Here is a 17,780-nt window from a genome sequence, read left to right as displayed (position 1 = left end):
CCACAAAATTGTTAATTATTTTGTTTTAAGTGTTTATTTAGCCATTAAGTTATATAAAAGCAATAAAAATAATGAATGAAAATATTGGAAAAAAAAAAAATACTTTATACAGCATAAAAAAAATCATTCAAAGCATCAATGATGTTGAAAGAAGAAGAAAAAATAATATAGAAAATATTTAATCATCTTAATCTGATGCAGCACTGTCATCATCCTCGTCTTCTTCATCTTCTTCCTCTTCTTCACTTGATGATTCTTTTTTTCCTTTTTTAGATTTTTTATCATCAGCCTGAAAAATATATTTTTAATAATAAATTATTAACAATTTAATTAATAGATAATTAATTTATTGAAATAAAATTATCTTACTGGTGCTGGACGTTTTGTTGCTTTTTTCTTTTTCTTTTCATCTTCACTTTCATCATCACTTCCCTTTGCTGATTCCTAAAAAAATATAAATACAAAAATAATTATAGCAAGCTGGAATTAATATGAATAAAAGAGAAAATATTTAAATGAATAAAATTAATTACTTTATCATCATCAGTACTGTCATCATCACTAATGTATTCTTTGCTTTTAAATGATGATCCAGCCATTGTTTTTGGTGACATTGAATCTTTTTTCTTAGTTACTTCTTTTTTCTTTTTATCAGTTTTATTATCATTTTTTGCTTTATCTTTACCACCACCATTTGCTTCATATTCTTTCATAGCTTCAGCATAATCTTTTTTTAATTTATTTGATTTTTGTTCCCATTCTGTTTTATCTTTTAATTCTTTCCAAAGTTCACCACCTTTTTTAGCAATTTCAGTAACACTTATACCTGGATTATCTTTTTTAATTTGTTCTCTTGTTGCATTAAGCCATAACATAAATCCAGTTGCTGGACGTTTTGGTTTATTTTCATCTTTTTCTTTTTTTTGTTTTCTTGGTTTACGTGGTTTTTCTGATACTGTTTTAGCACTTTTTGATTTTTTTTTGTGTTTTTTTTCTTTTTTATTACCAGTATCACTACCATCACCATCACCACCAGATGCATCTGATCCAGCATCACTGTCTTCAGATGTTGCTGGATTTGAATCATATTCTTCAGCAACATCACTTTCATCTTGAGTTGGATTAAAATCTTCATCAGTTGATTCATCATCTTCTGAATCTTGTCCATCATCATCATCACGTTCTTTAGCTTCAGCTTTAACTCTTTCTAAATATGCATCAGGTTCTTCTTGATCACTATCACCAAAATCATTATTATAACCATTAGCTTCACCTTTACCACGATTTTTAACACGTAATTTTTTATTTGTTATAAAATCATATAATTTTCCATATTCTTCTTTTTCAATTGAACTAAATGTATGATTAACACCAGATGTTAGCTCAATTTCAAAATCAAATGAACGTGTTGAACCACCACCACGTGCAAAATTAACACATGATATTTCTTCAAAACGTATATGTACTGGTGGTTTATGTACATATATAAAACCACGTTCAAGTGGATATAAATAACCAGCAGTAGCTTTGTATGAACATCCAATTGCTGGTGTATTTGAATGACCAACAAAATTACCAGGTCCAGTTAATTTACGATTAATAATAACTTTCATAATTTTACCAAGTACTTCATAAGTTGGTCCTGATTGTTCTTTTGTTAATTTATTATCATATTTTTCTTTTAATTCTCTATCAGTAAATGGTAATTCAATTGATGTTTCATCATCTTGATTAAATAATAATACAAGATAATGATAACGTGTTTGTCCTTGTTTTATTGGTGGATCTAAACTAACAACAAAAAACATTTGTCTATTGTCTTTGTGTGGTAATAAAAATAAACGTAAAACAGTTGATATTGGTATTTTATAATCAAATGTTTTACCATGAAGTTGAAAAAATGTTTGAAATATTTTAATATCATAACGACCACGTGGTGTAAGACATTGAATTTCACGAAATATTGCAATTGCATCACCACTAACACTAATAACTGATGCTTTTTCCATAACTCTATCATGAAATTGTTGTACTGGATCTTGTTCAATTGAATCACTTGTTGGTATATGAAAACGCATTTCCATTAAACTAACTGGTGCATCATCATTTTGATGAAATTCAAGTGTAACTTCATTTTTACCAGTTGTACATTGTGATACATCATGAAGTGGTATTTCAAATGCTGTATTTGAACCAACATCAAAACTCAATACAGAACCATTAAATTTTGCTGTTCCCCAATTCCAACCTTTTAAACTTAATTCTTTTTCCAACATGTCTTTTTTGTAATTTGTTGAAAAAAATTTTGCTATTTTATCAAGATCTGATTCTTTGAAACCACGATAACGATGAAGTAGACCATTTTTTAAAAATATACGAAGACCCCATGTACCAACAAATTTTTGATAATTAACCATTTCCATATCATTTGCTGACAATTGTTCAACTTTTCCAGTTTTTTGATTTTTAAATATAAGATGTTGATCTGTAAGTTTTAGCCGACCTGGTGTCTAAATAAAATTAATTTACGAATTAATTATTATAAATCAAAGATTATTAATAACAATTTATAAAACAAAAAATAAATTGTAAATAATATTTACCATTGCTCCCTTAACCTCGCCATAAATGTCTGGGTACTCTAAGAAATCCATTTTTTTTCTTTCAACAATTAAAAGTAATTGTATATTATGGATCAATTATTTATTGTTGATAAATAATTATAATTTATTGAAAATTTTATATATTATATTTGACAACACACACAGTAGACAACAACAATATTTATCAAATAATTAAACAAAAAAAAAAGCAACGCTTGCTGCTGTTCACTGCTGTTGCTGTTGTTGTAAAATGAATGACAATGAATGAGATAAAATGAGAATAAAAATATAAAATCCCGCCTGTTTTTCTTTTATGTGTGTGCCATATGCCAATGTATGTGTTATTATTGTTGTTAAAATTAATTAGCAAAATTGTTTTAAAGAAAAAACAAAAAAAAAACTAGGATTGATTGATTAATTTATTTAATTTTATTATTTGTTTTTCTATTGATATAATATTATTAACAACAATTGTTTATTGTTTATTTATTAACTATTTTTTTTACCGGTAGAAAAAATGTTAATATAGTTTGTATTCCTACCAGTAGATAGGGCAGCTCTTGTTGTCCATTTTTTCGGTTGGAAAAAAAAAAAATTCAAAAAGAAATTTAAACAATAACTCGATCGAATTATTTATCAAGAGAAAATATGAATCATGAGTTTGTTGAGTTTTTTTTTTACGATTCAGTCTTGCGGTTGATGATTATTTGAATTGGGAGAATATAATGTATACTATGTTGCTGCTGAGATCGAGTAGGTCATATCCCTATCTCCCCTAACGTTATTTAGTTTGGTATCATTTTAAAAGTCTAACTACTCTGCTTTACAATGATTTAAATAAAATGAAAATTTAATATTTCAATGATTCATAAATTACAAAATTTACTCAACTCTTGTCCAATGATATAAAAATAAACGAAACATATTTTTTTTTCTCTGCGATAAAATAATTGTTGAGATGACCCTTTTATTTAATAATGACGCAAAAAAAAAAAAAGAAATTTATGTTGCAGGAAACCTTATCTACAGTTGAGTTGAGATAATTTTTCTTAAAACTTTATTTACTTGTCAGCATTTGAGCAGTTCATGATATTATATCACGCTGACGATATCACATAGTTGTTCTGTTAATTTTTTCAGTGTAAAAATTAATTAATTATTCAAAATCTTTTATTAAAAATTAACTCATGATGCTGGCAAATTCAGTAGCAATGTTTACCATTGCATGTAGCCTTTTTCAGCTTGTAAGTAAAAGAAAAAAAATTATTTATATATAATTAATATTTATTTAAATATATTTTTCTATATATTGATAAGTAGACTTTACCATGAAGTGCCTTCGTTGGCCTCATATATAGACATAGAAAGATTTAATAAATCTGGAATTTTTTCATACAAAAATTCTTTTGCTGTAGTTTTTTTTGTTTTAAATTAATTATTTTTTCTATATACACAATTATTAACAAATTATAAGCAATTTATATTAATTATTAAATTACTTATAGTCTTATCATTTTAATTAAATGAAAATTTAATTTAAATTATTCTTAATTATATTTTATTATTCACCGTTAAAAAATCGTGGTTTTCTAGGGTTTTGGTGGAGTTCCTCACAGTGCAATACCTGTGACTAGTCTTCCACCGATTGAAAGTAAGAATGAAATTTTAATTTCAAAAATATATAATTTATAAGGCTTTATTGAATTTTTTATTTATGTTTTAGTGCTGAATACTACACTATCAACTATTGCACCAATTATACCAGATGAAACGTCGACGATTCAAACAGTTGAGTCATCAACAGAATTATTAGAAAAAATCAGAGATATTATGGGAGTGAAAAAAGATAATGTAAAAAATCAAGCAGTTAATGTATCAAATGATAACGCACAAGTTAAACAATATTTTCAACTACTGAAAAAAAATATAGAATTAGATTTACATGCAAAGTTTGAGACTCTTCAATCACGTGTATTAGAGCTTGAGAATGATCAAAATCATCAACGAAATATCATCAAAGAAAAGGATATTTTGATCTCTGAATTATCATTGGGAACCCTGGAACTTAGTGCCAAATTATATCAGAGTCAAGAAAAACTATTAAATATCACTGAAAAATATATAGAGCTGGAAAAATCGTATTTAACTGTTCAAAAAAAAATTGAAACACATAATGACGAGCTAGATAATGAAAGGAAAAAACATTCAGTTGAATTACTCAATTCAAATACAGAAATTGGCCAATTAAAAGAGAACAATAAAAAATGCACAGATCAACAAGGAGTAATGGACAAAAGTTTAGAAACTGCAAAATCAGATTTAGTAAAAATTAAAGAAACACTATCTATGAAGTCAGCTGAATTGGATGATCTCAAACAAAAACATTCAATTGAATTACTCAATTCAAGCACAGAAATTAGACAACTAAAAGAGAAAAATGAAAAATGTATGGATCAACAAGGAGAGTTGGAAAATAGTTTGAAAACTGCAAAATCAGATTTAGTAAAAAACAATGAAACACAATCACAAGCACTTGATTCAAAGTCAGCTGAATTAGATGATCTCAAACAAAAACATTCAGTTGAAATACTCAATTTAAATATGGAAGTTGGGAAACTAAAAGAGAACAATAAAAAATGCACAGATCAACAAGGAGTATTAGACAAAAGATTAGAAATTGCAAATTCAGATTTAGTAAAAATCAAAGAAACACTATCTGTGAAGTCAGCTGAATTAGAAAATCTTAAACAAAAAAATTCAATTGATTTACTCAAATTAAATACGGAAGTTGGGAAACTAAAAGAGAACAATAAAAAATGTACAGATCAACAGGAAGAGTTAAAAAGAAATTTGGAAACTGCAAAATTAAATTTAGTAAAAAACAATGAAACACAATCACAAGCACTTGATTCAAAGTCAGCTGAATTAAATGATCTCAAACAAAAAAATTCAATTGAATTGCTCAATTCAAATACGGAAGTTGGCCAGCTCAAAGAAAAAAATGAAAAATGTACAAATCAACAGGGAATGTTGGAAAGAAATTTGAAAGAAATCAAAGAAACACTATCTATTAAGTCAGCTGAATTAGAAAATCTTAAACAAAAAAATTCAATTGATTTACTCAATTTAAATACGGAAATTGGTCAAGAAAAAGATAAAAATAAAAAATACATGGTTCAACAGGGAATTTTGGAAAAGGAATTAAAAGAAAACAAAGAAACACTATCTATAAAATCATCTGAATTAGAAAATCTTAAACAAAAAAATTCAATTGATTTACTCAAATTAAATACGGAAGTTGTTCAAGAAAAAGATAAAAATAAAAAATGCATGGATCAACAGGGAGTTTTGGAAAAAAATTTGGAAACTACAAAATTGGATTTAGTAAAAAATAAAGAAGCACTATCTATAAAGACTGCTGAATTAAGGAATCTTGAAGAAAAATCAACAGGTGAATTACCCAATTTAAATAATAAAATTTTTAAACTAAAAGATAATAACATACAAGTAGATATTTGGGAAAAAATTAGAAGATGAAAAATGGGATTTAAAAATAACAAAATTTTAACGTCGAGACATAACGACCTTCCAGAAATTTTTTAAAGAGATTTCTTTTATTGTCAGATTTACTTTACTTTATGAAAATTTGAAGGGAGCAAATTTGAATTTTTTTAAAAACACTGTTCTAAAATATCATGCACGCAGTTTCACAAATTAAGTAATAACTTAATTACAATATATATTGATAGCTTTGTTTAATATTACAGCTGGATTCAAATGGGTTAAATATTTGGGTAACCATCAAGTTGAGCCTGACATGGTTGAGATTGGTGTTGATCATGATGGTTTAAAACTTGTTATTGGTCGTGCATCTCATAATGGTGATATTTTACCAGCAAAAGTCAAACCTGAACATGGTGTTGCTTACGTTTCTTATAATGGTGTAGAGTATGGAAAAACAGATTATGAGGTAATTAAAAATATATATATATGTATATCTGATATATAATTATAAACAGTTGTAATCAATAAATATTTTTATAACTATTTATTAAAATTTATTGATTTAATATGTAAAACAAAAAAAAAATGTTAAATGATAAGTTAATAATTTTTTTTTTTAATATATTTAAATTTAAATTATTTTTTATATTTTAGATTATGTTTCAAACTCATTTTGATTGGGTACGTGTTGAAAATGGGCATGTACCATCAGACGCTGTTCCAGGTGGTAAAACAATTGATGGTAAAATTCTATACGTTGGTCGTACTATTCATGATAAAGTTTACTGTGCTGGCAAGGTATTTTAAAGACAATTTATATATTTTTATCAAGTAAAATTGAAATTTTTTTATTAATATTCATCACATTTATACATATATGATTTTATTATAGGTTGATCCTAAATCCAATAAACTATTGATTCCTTATGGTGGAAAAGAAATAGAGTACACTTCATATGAAGTTTTGGTAATGCATTGATAATGCAAATTTTTTAAATGACATTTTTAATGTATAAAAAAATGGGCTTTATACTTCAATAAATGATCAAATGGGAAAAAAATAAAATACAAACTACTGGCTTTGTAAAATTAACTTTTTTACTATCAAGAATTTTTTTCACTATTATTGAAAAGCAAATGATTAATAATCTTGAAAATTGAAAAAAATGTAAATCACAAAATTTATAATAAACATAAACAATAAAATAAAAAAACTAAATTTTTTATTTAATTTTTATTATAAAATTTATTTGCATCTCTCTTCCAAGTCAATTTTCTCATACGATATAGTTTCCATTATTAATAATTGTGTCACAATTTAAAGAACAAGCAACAATAAGATACTTTATTATTCGTTTATCTAATTTGTGACAATGTTATGCTTACAGCTGTATCGAGCTTTTTTTTTACAATTTGGTATCACGGGAATTTACGTGTGTCGTAATGTTTTGATAAATTTTATAATTTTGATATTGATAACCTCATCCAAGGCTAACTTTTTTTTTGTGTGAATATATTTTTATCAAAATTTATGTGTCGTCTAAATTTACTTTATACATGTAGTAAAAAATGTTAATGAAAATTGTAAACAAACAAATTATTAAAATTGTATAATGATTATTTAAATTGGTTTTAATTTACTTAAACATGTGCTTTATCAATAAAACAAATAAAATATATTTTTATAATTTAGCTAATTAAAAAAATTTAAAAATTATTATAAATCAAACTTTCAAGCTATAATATTTTTTCAATTTTTTTTTTTTTATCAATTTTAAAATAATCAAAGCAATTAACAATTTTCAAGTGTGTATTGAATCACAAATCAACACTGTATATATTTACCAAAATTCATCAATAAAACTTTACAAATTTAACGATTTTTTTCTATGAAAAAAATAAAAATAAATATCAATTAATTATTTTTAATTTATTATTTAATTTATTCAAGATTTTTGAGGTTTTAAAATGAAATAAATTACATCAACATATTGAAAAGAGTGTTTTATTATATAAAGAATGTTTCAGTATTGACTCAAATGTCACTAACAAAAACATTATTATTCACAACATATGCATTATTAAAATTATTTTTTTTTATTACAAGATAAACCAAATGCCTCAATGAAAAAGTACACAACTGTATATGTAACATAACAACCAGGAAGCTGAAATTTTGCCGAGTAAAAATAATAGATTGACTTTTTTGCAAATTACTTTACAAATTTTCCTTTTTCGTTACAACATTTGTGTTGTCTTTTCTTCGAACATCTTGGAGCTCTTACAGTACCTTCGGGAAGTTTTTTAGAGCAAGAATACTTTGGTTGAAGAATACTTTTTTCAGTTGTACCGCAAGGTTGTTTACGGCAAACTTTTATCTTTATGGGAGGTCGACCCTTATCGGATGTACTAATAATTTTAATTGGCGGTGTGGTTTTTTTAGTTGTTCTATTTGATTTCTGTCTACGAGTTGGAATATAAACTGGTGCATTGGCTTTCGTAAAAAAAAATTTTGTAATTTTGTAATTATTAATATGTCCATAATATAAATTAGCTTTTTAAATTACTATTATAAACTTACTTATAGTATTGAATATTGGCTGTACAAATCCTTCAGTTGTACCATCAATTGGTTCATCATCTTCGACTGGAAAATAATTTTGTAGTTACTAATATGTAAACAATTTTTTTTTTGAATTAACATTGTAAACTTACTTCTAATTTCGGTTACTGGTTGTTGTGGTTCTTCAGTTGTTGGATCAACTTCCGCTGAAAAATAATTTTCCAATTATTGTTATATGAACATAATTTAAATTATAATTTTTTAAATTAACATTGTAAACTTACTTCCAGTTTCAGTTACTTTTTCAGTTGGTTCATTAACTTCCGCTGAAAAATAATTTTGTAATTATTAATATGTACGTGATTTTAATTATTTTAAACTTACTTTCAGTTTCGTAAAAAGCGGTAGTTGTTTCTGAATCTACGTTTTCATACTCAACTTCCTCCTGACTCATGCCCTGAAAATTGAAAAATATACACGAAAGAAAAATGTAAAAATTATTTCGAAATACATATAGATATATTTATAAATGCATAAATAAAATTTTATTTACTTACATGATTAAAGATACTGCATGCGATGAAGAGTACAAGCATAAAACTTGCCCTTAATTTTCGAGACGTCATTATAATGAATTTTTAAATGAAAAAAAAACTCAACTTTTTGAAATAATAATTTATTATGATCAATTCGTAATATAATGTAAACGTTACTGGTAAGCAGCCGGCAAGTGAATGTAATTTTACTTGAAATTTCCGTGATATTTATAGCGAAGTTATCTTTCTCGAAAGATCATGCTGTATTGTTTTTTTTTTACAATTTCGTATCTTGGGAATTTACCGTGTCGTTATATTTTGGGTAATTTTATAAAGGTTGATACTGATAACCTTACGCGGTGGGTTTTTATTTGTAAATATATTTAAATCGGTATTTTTGTCTCTTCTTAATTTATTATATATGCTAAGATAATTATTTGAATTTGGGAAATACCAAGTCACCGATTAAATAATGTAGATTATATCCCCCTCATCCGTATTGACATTATCATTATTATTTACAAGTTGAATTATTATTGTATTTCATATAGTGTATTCAAATAAAATTTAAAAAAAAAAAAACATTTTCTATAATATTAACAATAAATTGATATTAAAATTAAAGGATATACGAAGAGATAAATTAATTTTCCAATTTGATTAATCCTTTTCTATAGTATTTTCATTTTTTTTTTTTTTTTTTCAAAACATCACATTATCATTCACATAATTATTATCTCAAGAGATTAAATGATAATTTAAAAAAAAAATACAAACGTTATCATTTATATATAAAAACATGGGTTTTTTTAAAGAAGAAAAAAAGAAAAATTATAATTATTTTATTGAAAATTATTTACTATTGTAATTATTTAATTAATGAAATTATTTAAAATTAAAATAATTGGTTGGTTTTATCTGTTTAAAATAATTCATGTAATATTAAATTTTTATATACACATTTAAATTATTAAATTAATCAATAACAAACAATTATTATTATTTATTTATTTATTTATTTATTTTTCAGAGCGAACAAGAGTTAAGATATTTTTTTTTTTTTTTATTTATTTTTTTTCATTTAAAACATGTAAATAAATTATTTATATATTATTAACGAATATAAAAGAAATTGATGATTCATATTTTATGCTGTGAAGCCAGTTATAAACAGCTTTTACAAAAATTATAAAAAAAAATTAATTGGAAGAAAATGGATTTTTTTTTTCATTATTTTTTTTTTTTTTCCCTTTATCATTTTTCTTCTTTTGGCACAAAATAATACTTGAAATTTTTTTTTTTTATAATAATCACGTTTATATATAATTATCATCTCACATATTTTCATTGTCTACATACACACATTCAAATTCATATTATATAATATATACACACTCTCACAATTTTTTTTTTCTTTTTATTTAAATTTATTAACTATTTTATTCTTTTTATTAATTTTTTTTTTTTTCTTTCTTGTAATTATTATTAGTATTATTATTATTATTATTAATAATATATTTTTTTTTCTAACAAATGCATCGAATGACAGTGAATTGCTACAGGGATACGTGTAATACTTAGAAATAGAAATATATTAAAATTGCAAAGTCGTGGTATTTTTGTGTTTTTTTTTAATTATTATTATTTATTATTTATATTAATATTTATTATTATTATTATAATTATTTTAAGAGTCACTGTAAAGGCTTTTACTTGCAACATCTTTTTTTTTTTTTTCAATTATTATTTTGTTCTTAATATTACGTCAATAAAATTTCGTGTAAAATAATATATAAAATAATAATTATAAAATAATTAAATTAAAAAATTATTTATACTCAACATTACAGCATTCATTCACAAATATTCATTGATTTTTTTTTTTTTTAAATTCTTTTCATAATATCAAACACAATTCTTGAATATTTATTTTTAAATTTTATATACCTATATATATCTTTTTTTTTTTTTTTCAAATAGAAACAATTTAATGAATAATAATTATTACAATTAATAACATAATTATTATTAATAATAATAATTTCAAAACCTTTTTTTTTTTTTTTTTTTTTCATTGCTATATATATGACATATACATTTATATAATTTTATTATCGTTTACATCTAACGAAAAAAATTTGATGCAAAACGTATGAATGTTATTTTCATTTTGTTTATAAACTAATTGTTGTTGAAAAAAAAATTTTGAAAAACATTAATTGTTTATCTATTTGTTGTATTATTTATTTAATGAAATTTTTCATCTCACAGCTTTTATTTTTAACAATAAATAAATTAAATTTAACGATTTAATTTTTTTAAAATAAACAAATAAGCCATTTTTTTAAATATATTAATTTAATATTAATAATAATTGTCAGAGGACAAATAATTATGAAAATGACTTTCGATTGAGTTTATTATGCGTGTGCGAATAATTATGATAACTCGTTTACTTAATTAATAACTCTTATAATTATTATTTATTTACTATTAATAATCATTATTGTTTCTAGTTTTTTTTTTATTTTTTTAAATTTATTTATTTTTTTGTCGTTTAGAATTGGACTCATTGTCTCATTTTTCTTTTTTTATTTCGATTTAAAGATAGGGCAGTGTTTTGGACGGTTACGGAAATAAATCCGTATACCAAATAATGTTTACTACAAGTATATTAACTAATTAATAAGTACATGTTTCAACAACCGTCATTAGATCTAAATTTAATAGTGATTTATCATTTTAATCATTATTTTATTTTTCTATATAATTTACCCTTCTTTGAATATTTTTTTTTAAAAATATATATAAACTTTTAATTAGAAAAAAAAAAAATTAAAATAAATTAATTAAACATTAAATATAAGTGTGTGTGAATTGTTTTTTTTTTTTTTTTATAAATTATTAATAATTTGAATAATAACAATAATAAATATATAAATTTATTTAAAAACTTGAAAAATGAATTAAAATTATTAAAGCCTGTCTTCTTCTTCTTCTTCTTCTTCCTCTTCTTCTTCATTATCTTCATTATTTTCTTCAGATTCTTCTTTATATCCTGGATGTTCACTTATGGCATAATAATTACCATTATAAAGTACTCCAAAATCACGAAGTACATCACCTCGAATAATTGCTTTAATTGTCCAATTGTAACATTCTTCACTTTCACTTTCTCTATCAAGTCTTTCAACATCTAATATTTTTGGTCTTAATCTTTCCAATATAATACCAATATCTTTAATACTTAAATGATGTTTTTGATCAACAGTTAATTGATCAATTAATAATAAAAATTTTTCTGATGTTATAACTTCATCTTCCATTATTGTATTTTCAGTTTCTGATTCTGAGCTATCATGTTGTTGTGATTGTTGTTGTTGTAATTGTTCTTGATGATGATTATTATGATGATGCATATGAAAATTTGTATTTCGTGATGATGATTCATCATCAGTTGTATCACGAAATCTAACATGTCCTTTATTATTACCACTACGACGTGTACCATCTGATAATGATGATGGTGGTTGTGGTGATGGTGTTTGTGTTTGTGTTTGTTGTTGTTGTTGTTGTTGTTGTTGTTGTTCACGTTGTTGTATTAAATGTGGATCTTGTATTGGTGATGTTGCAACTGATTTATGTACAGCAATACGTCTACCTTCTTCATGTAATGCACAACAATGAAAATCACATTCTGATTGTCCACCATCAGTACCATTAACTGGACTACCATTACGTACTGGTTGATGTATTCTACCTGAACATTCTGGTGTATGTATATGAATTGTTGTACTTTCAAATGAATTTGTACCTTGTTTAACAAGACGTCCAGTCATACCACCATGTTGTTGTTGTTGTTGTTGTTCACGTAATAATTGTTGTTGTCCAGGTGATGATGATGATGATGTTATTATTGAGCCATATGTACCATTACCATTATTTATTGTTGGATTTATAAAATTTTTTTGTATCATATCATCATGATTAATAACAGTTATTTGTGGACTTGAATAACGTTGTTGTAATAAATCATTATTTATAATATTATTTGTTGTTGTTGTTGTTGTTTTACCATATGCAATTTTATCAATACTTGTTTCAATAACAAGTGATGGTCTTTGATTTAATAATTCTGATTTTTTAATTGGTGAATATTTTGTACCACTTATTGATGTATCATTTTTAGATTGTTGTACTGTTTGTTGTTGTTGTGAATATTGTTGATTTTGTGAATTATTTTGTTGTTGTTGTTGTTGGGAATTTTGTGTATTATTTGTACGTTGATCCCAGTGTAATACAACAGTAACACGTCCTTTATTATCCATAATTTTCCATGAGGGTGTTTCATCATGTAATTCAAGTGCATGAATTGTTTCACACACAATTTTTGGTATTGCTGATATGGCTAATTTAAAATAGAAAATAAATATATATATAGTGATTGTAATGTTGGGTAATTTAATTTTTTTTTTTTTGTTACCTGCTCGTATTATATCAACACCAGTTGGACACCATCTTTCACCATGTCTCAGTAATAATAGTATTGTATTATTTGACAGTGTTTTAAAATACTCACCATCTTCAACTTGTGTACCATCTGATTCTAATACAAGACTAACATTTTCAACTGATGGAACACCCAATTTTTCTTTACCTGTAATCATTTTTAATTTAATTTATATTTTATTTTTTAATTATTATGATGAATTATTACCTCGATGAAGTAATTCTTCAAAATTGCTAACAACGAGTCCTTTTCTTACGTTACGCCAGCTGTCCCATATTTTGAAAGGTCTTTTGCTCCGCAACTCCTTTAAATAAATTTTTTTTTTTTTTTATTAATATATATTATTAATTATATTTTTAGAAAAAAATATTATACACTAAATCCTTGGCCTAATGATTAGTTTTATAAAAAAAAAAAAAAAAAAAAAATTATAAATGCAGCATGAAAGCTGATAATAATTGTTCGAAATGTTTAGTCGAGTGTTTTTATCGGGTCAATGGAAACTTAATTTACCCTGAATCATCTGCTGTGTGATGTTTCTATCTATATAATTTTTTATTATTTATTATTTATTTTTTATCTCAGATTAATACTGCTCAAGGCAATAATTAATTATATAATTTTATTTATGTAAAATTTTTAAGAACGTATAGAACCACGTGTATTATAATTTCTAAACGTTCATAAATAAATTATTTGCTAAAAAATATTAATAATATTCAATAATTATGATGCATTTTTTTATTTTTTTTAAAAAATACTTGTGTCTGACTATACGGCGACACCCTCCACTTAACCACGACCTTTTCTACTTAACACCTCCAAAGTAGAAACATCACTTGAAAGACTAAAAGTCAAATAAATAAATATCATAAAAAAAAAATTTAATTTAATATTTAAAAATTATATTTAATTTATTAATTTTTATATATTATTTATCTGTTATTAAATTCATTTTTTTTTTGTTTGTTTTTTTTTTTGCAAATTACTATTATCATTTAACAATAGAATTTTAGGGATGGAAAAAAAAAAAATAATAAAATAAAAGGCGTCGTCAGGATAGAAAAGAAAACGGCGTCCAAGTGGCAGGTCCCCGGATGGGCGGTATGCGTTATCGAACCAGAGACGAGAGAAACGGTTACGTACTACGAGCATCCTCGTTTTACTTTTCCTCTTTTATCGTCACCCTCTCTTTTGCCGTTTTCCACCCTTTTAATACACAGTAGCAGCAGCAAGCAGCAATACCTCGTGCCTTGGCTACTGCTGCTGTTACTGCTGCTACACTACTGATGATGTTGCTGCTGCTACTACTGCTGCTGACCCACCTACACCAACCGGCATTTATTTATTTATTTTATTATTATTTTTTTTTTTTTTCAACCCCTCTACTTTTCATCTCCTTATTATATACCATCCACTTTTAGATAAAAACAACCCCAACTATTTCAATGCTTTTATTCTTTTCATTTTAAATATATAAAAAAAAAAAAGAAAACCATGACTTTTAGCTTTTGTGAATTAAATCTATATAGAGTTAATGAAAAATAATAATAATAATGATAAAAAAAAAAATAAAGGTTTAAAGAAATAATAAAAGCCAAAGTCAAAAGGGTTGATGCAAAAATAAGGGTAGTAGGGATTAAGGTAAAATTATGTGTTTAGGTTGCAGCAGCTAATTTTCAACAGGGTGGTGTTGAATTTATTTTTGAAGCGCATGCGTTCAATCAAAACTTATGGTCAAAATAATAACAAAAAAAAAAATAATACTGACCTGATTCAATAAATTTTCAAAAATTAATAATATAAATTTATAATAATAATTATTATTTAAAAAAAAAAAAAAGGATGTATTTTAGTTTTTTGTATATAAGATTATTTCAATTTTTAAATACAAATAATTAATAGAATTTTTGCAAAAAATATAAAAAGGATATATAAAAATAAAATATATATAAAATAGGGTCACAAGCCGAAGAAGGTTGGTGTCCCCGATATCCTAGACCACCCACACCCTCTTTTAACTACCCCCCGTTTCTCTTGATTCTCCCCGGACTTTCCTCCTCCCGGACGTTCAATCAGGGAACTCGAACGACCGTCGTGTCACGGGGTCATCTACCAGGCACGATAAAACTAGGTCAATATTTATTTAAAATATTTACACTAATTATAATTATATTTCAATTATTTAAATTAATTTTATTTAAAAAGTAATTGTGTATTATTTTTTTTAAATTTACATTATTTGAAAATTAATTTTTTTTATAAACACTATATAGAAAAACTAAATAATATTTTTAAAATTATATTTTCTTTTTGTTTAATAATTAAAAAAAAAACAATTAATAAATAACAACGTACTTCTCTTGCCATTACGTCATATCCCAGCAGGGTCAAGGGATCGTCCCACTTTGGCACGTTCTAATGTTGTTGTTGTTTTGTTATTATTTTTTTTTTTTAAATAAATATTTATCACACTTTAAAGTAACATTAATATTAAACACTTATTTATACTTTTTTTTTTTTTACACCACAATAGAAGATTCACAAATATTTTTTTGTTTTATTAATGATAGAATTGAATTATAATTTTTTTTCTAAATTTTGAATTCACAGTATAAATTTGATTATATATTTAATTTATGTATAAAACACAGACACATACAAATATGAGGATTGAAATCACAGTTGGAATTTAGAAAAAAGAAATTTTTTTGAGCTTTTTTGTGTGTATTTGACAACGACGACGACGACGTAGACGACAATGCCGCCACCACAAAAGCACCGGCAGTGAAGATGGCCAATCACCAATTAACAAAAGATTAATGATTATTATTAAAATTTATTTAAAAATAATATATTTTTAATTTAAAATAAATAAAAAAATATTATCAAATTAATTTTTGTATTTTTTAAATAAATAAAATCATGAAATTATCAAGTTAATTGATAAAATATAAAAAGATTTTAAAATTTATAATTAATGTAAATAATATTATGTATTTATTAATTTAATTTTTTATTCAAAAAATGAGTTTGCTCAGCAACCTCTGCCACTACTGCCACCGCCACCACCACCACCACCGTTTCTCTCTCTCTTATTTGGTTGCAGCAGCAGCAGCGAGAAGCCGCTGTCGTCAAAATTTAATTAATTTAAATTATTCAAATTTTTTTTTCACTATGATTAATTTATATAATTATTTTTTTTTTCTATTACAGTAATTATTAATTTATAATCAAGTTAATTTTTCTTTTGTTTGATATATTATTTGTTAATTTAAATTTTTTTTTGAAATTTATTATTAGAATCTAGGGTTGTTTTTAAAGGGTGATTGACTTGATAAATAATACCGCACCCTCCTTTTTAAACAACCTGACACTGCCGACACAAACACACTTTGTTATAGTGAATATACTAACGGCTACCAAAATAATACCAATGACGGCAACTCTCATACCACCATTTAATTACAAATAATTTTTTTTCCCAAAAAATTAAAATAACAATTTTAATTTTTAAAAAATTTAAGGTAAAAAATAATAATGAATCAATAAAATCATTGATCCTCAATAAACCCCGTTAAATTTCAAACAAATTAATTATTTTTTCACGTCAATTCTTAGCTCTTAATTAATTATCACAATTTATTATTATTTTTCTATAATTTATTCTTTCACTATATTCAATCACTTAATCCAAATTAAACTTTCACAATAAATTTATAATTTTGCTTTATTTATTTTTTTTAAATCGTCATAATTAACAAATATATTTTTTACTTATTAAAAAAATTTTTTAATGATTTATTTAAAATTTATTAAATAGTCTACTGGCCTAATTTCAATCCACTCTTATAGTCTCGTTTTTTTTTTTTTATATCACTCCTGTCTTATAAAAAACTGAGAGAAACTATACCGGTGATATTACTGCGACGAATCCACAATTTCTGTAGATCGATCCCACCGGGAGCACACATTTACAAATAATTTTAAAATACATATATATTGTACTTTCATCCCTTGTTTGTTGTATTTTTGTCTGGCGCAGTAGCAAAACTTCATCTAAA

At 24.4% G+C, this 17,780-nt stretch overlaps 3 protein-coding genes across 5 annotated transcripts; 1 reads left to right on the top strand and 2 right to left on the bottom strand.

Annotated features, from left to right (window-relative positions):
- Nucleotides 1–13: 13 nt before the first annotated feature.
- Nucleotides 14–2,869, bottom strand: LOC122859235 (FACT complex subunit Ssrp1). The gene is made up of 4 exons (XM_044162664.1): nucleotides 2,604–2,869; nucleotides 534–2,510; nucleotides 370–444; nucleotides 14–289 (listed from the first exon to the last, which is right to left on the bottom strand). The coding sequence occupies exons 1-4, from the start codon at nucleotides 2,652–2,654 to the stop codon at nucleotides 188–190; spliced, it is 2,205 nt and encodes a 734-aa protein (XP_044018599.1). The 5' UTR covers nucleotides 2,655–2,869; the 3' UTR covers nucleotides 14–187.
- Nucleotides 2,870–3,712: 843 nt separating this feature from the next.
- Nucleotides 3,713–7,684, top strand: LOC122859234 (uveal autoantigen with coiled-coil domains and ankyrin repeats-like). The gene is made up of 7 exons (XM_044162663.1): nucleotides 3,713–3,847; nucleotides 4,197–4,254; nucleotides 4,327–5,102; nucleotides 5,295–6,054; nucleotides 6,371–6,573; nucleotides 6,762–6,905; nucleotides 7,000–7,684. The coding sequence occupies exons 1-7, from the start codon at nucleotides 3,791–3,793 to the stop codon at nucleotides 7,084–7,086; spliced, it is 2,085 nt and encodes a 694-aa protein (XP_044018598.1). The 5' UTR covers nucleotides 3,713–3,790; the 3' UTR covers nucleotides 7,087–7,684.
- Nucleotides 7,685–11,783: 4,099 nt separating this feature from the next.
- Nucleotides 11,784–17,620, bottom strand: LOC122859233 (TPR-containing protein DDB_G0280363). 3 transcript variants are annotated; one of them, XM_044162660.1, is made up of 5 exons: nucleotides 17,134–17,620; nucleotides 16,075–16,432; nucleotides 13,924–14,020; nucleotides 13,690–13,863; nucleotides 12,158–13,614 (listed from the first exon to the last, which is right to left on the bottom strand). In XM_044162660.1, exons 2-5 carry the CDS (start codon nucleotides 16,084–16,086, stop codon nucleotides 12,182–12,184), a joined length of 1,716 nt encoding a protein of 571 aa, XP_044018595.1. In that variant the 5' UTR covers nucleotides 16,087–16,432; nucleotides 17,134–17,620; the 3' UTR covers nucleotides 12,158–12,181. The 3 variants fall into 3 exon arrangements, with proteins under 3 accessions (XP_044018596.1, XP_044018597.1, XP_044018595.1); XM_044162661.1 differs by having other exon boundaries at nucleotides 11,784–13,614; nucleotides 16,075–17,620; XM_044162662.1 differs by lacking the exons at nucleotides 16,075–16,432; nucleotides 17,134–17,620 and adding an exon at nucleotides 14,863–15,013 and having other exon boundaries at nucleotides 11,784–13,614.
- Between the last annotated feature and the right edge of the window lie 160 nt (nucleotides 17,621–17,780).

This window comes from Aphidius gifuensis, linkage group LG6, assembly GCF_014905175.1.
Source record: "Aphidius gifuensis isolate YNYX2018 linkage group LG6, ASM1490517v1, whole genome shotgun sequence".
NCBI classification, from domain to species: Eukaryota; Metazoa; Arthropoda; class Insecta; order Hymenoptera; family Braconidae; genus Aphidius; species Aphidius gifuensis.
This window is presented reverse-complemented; position numbering and strand designations above follow the sequence as displayed.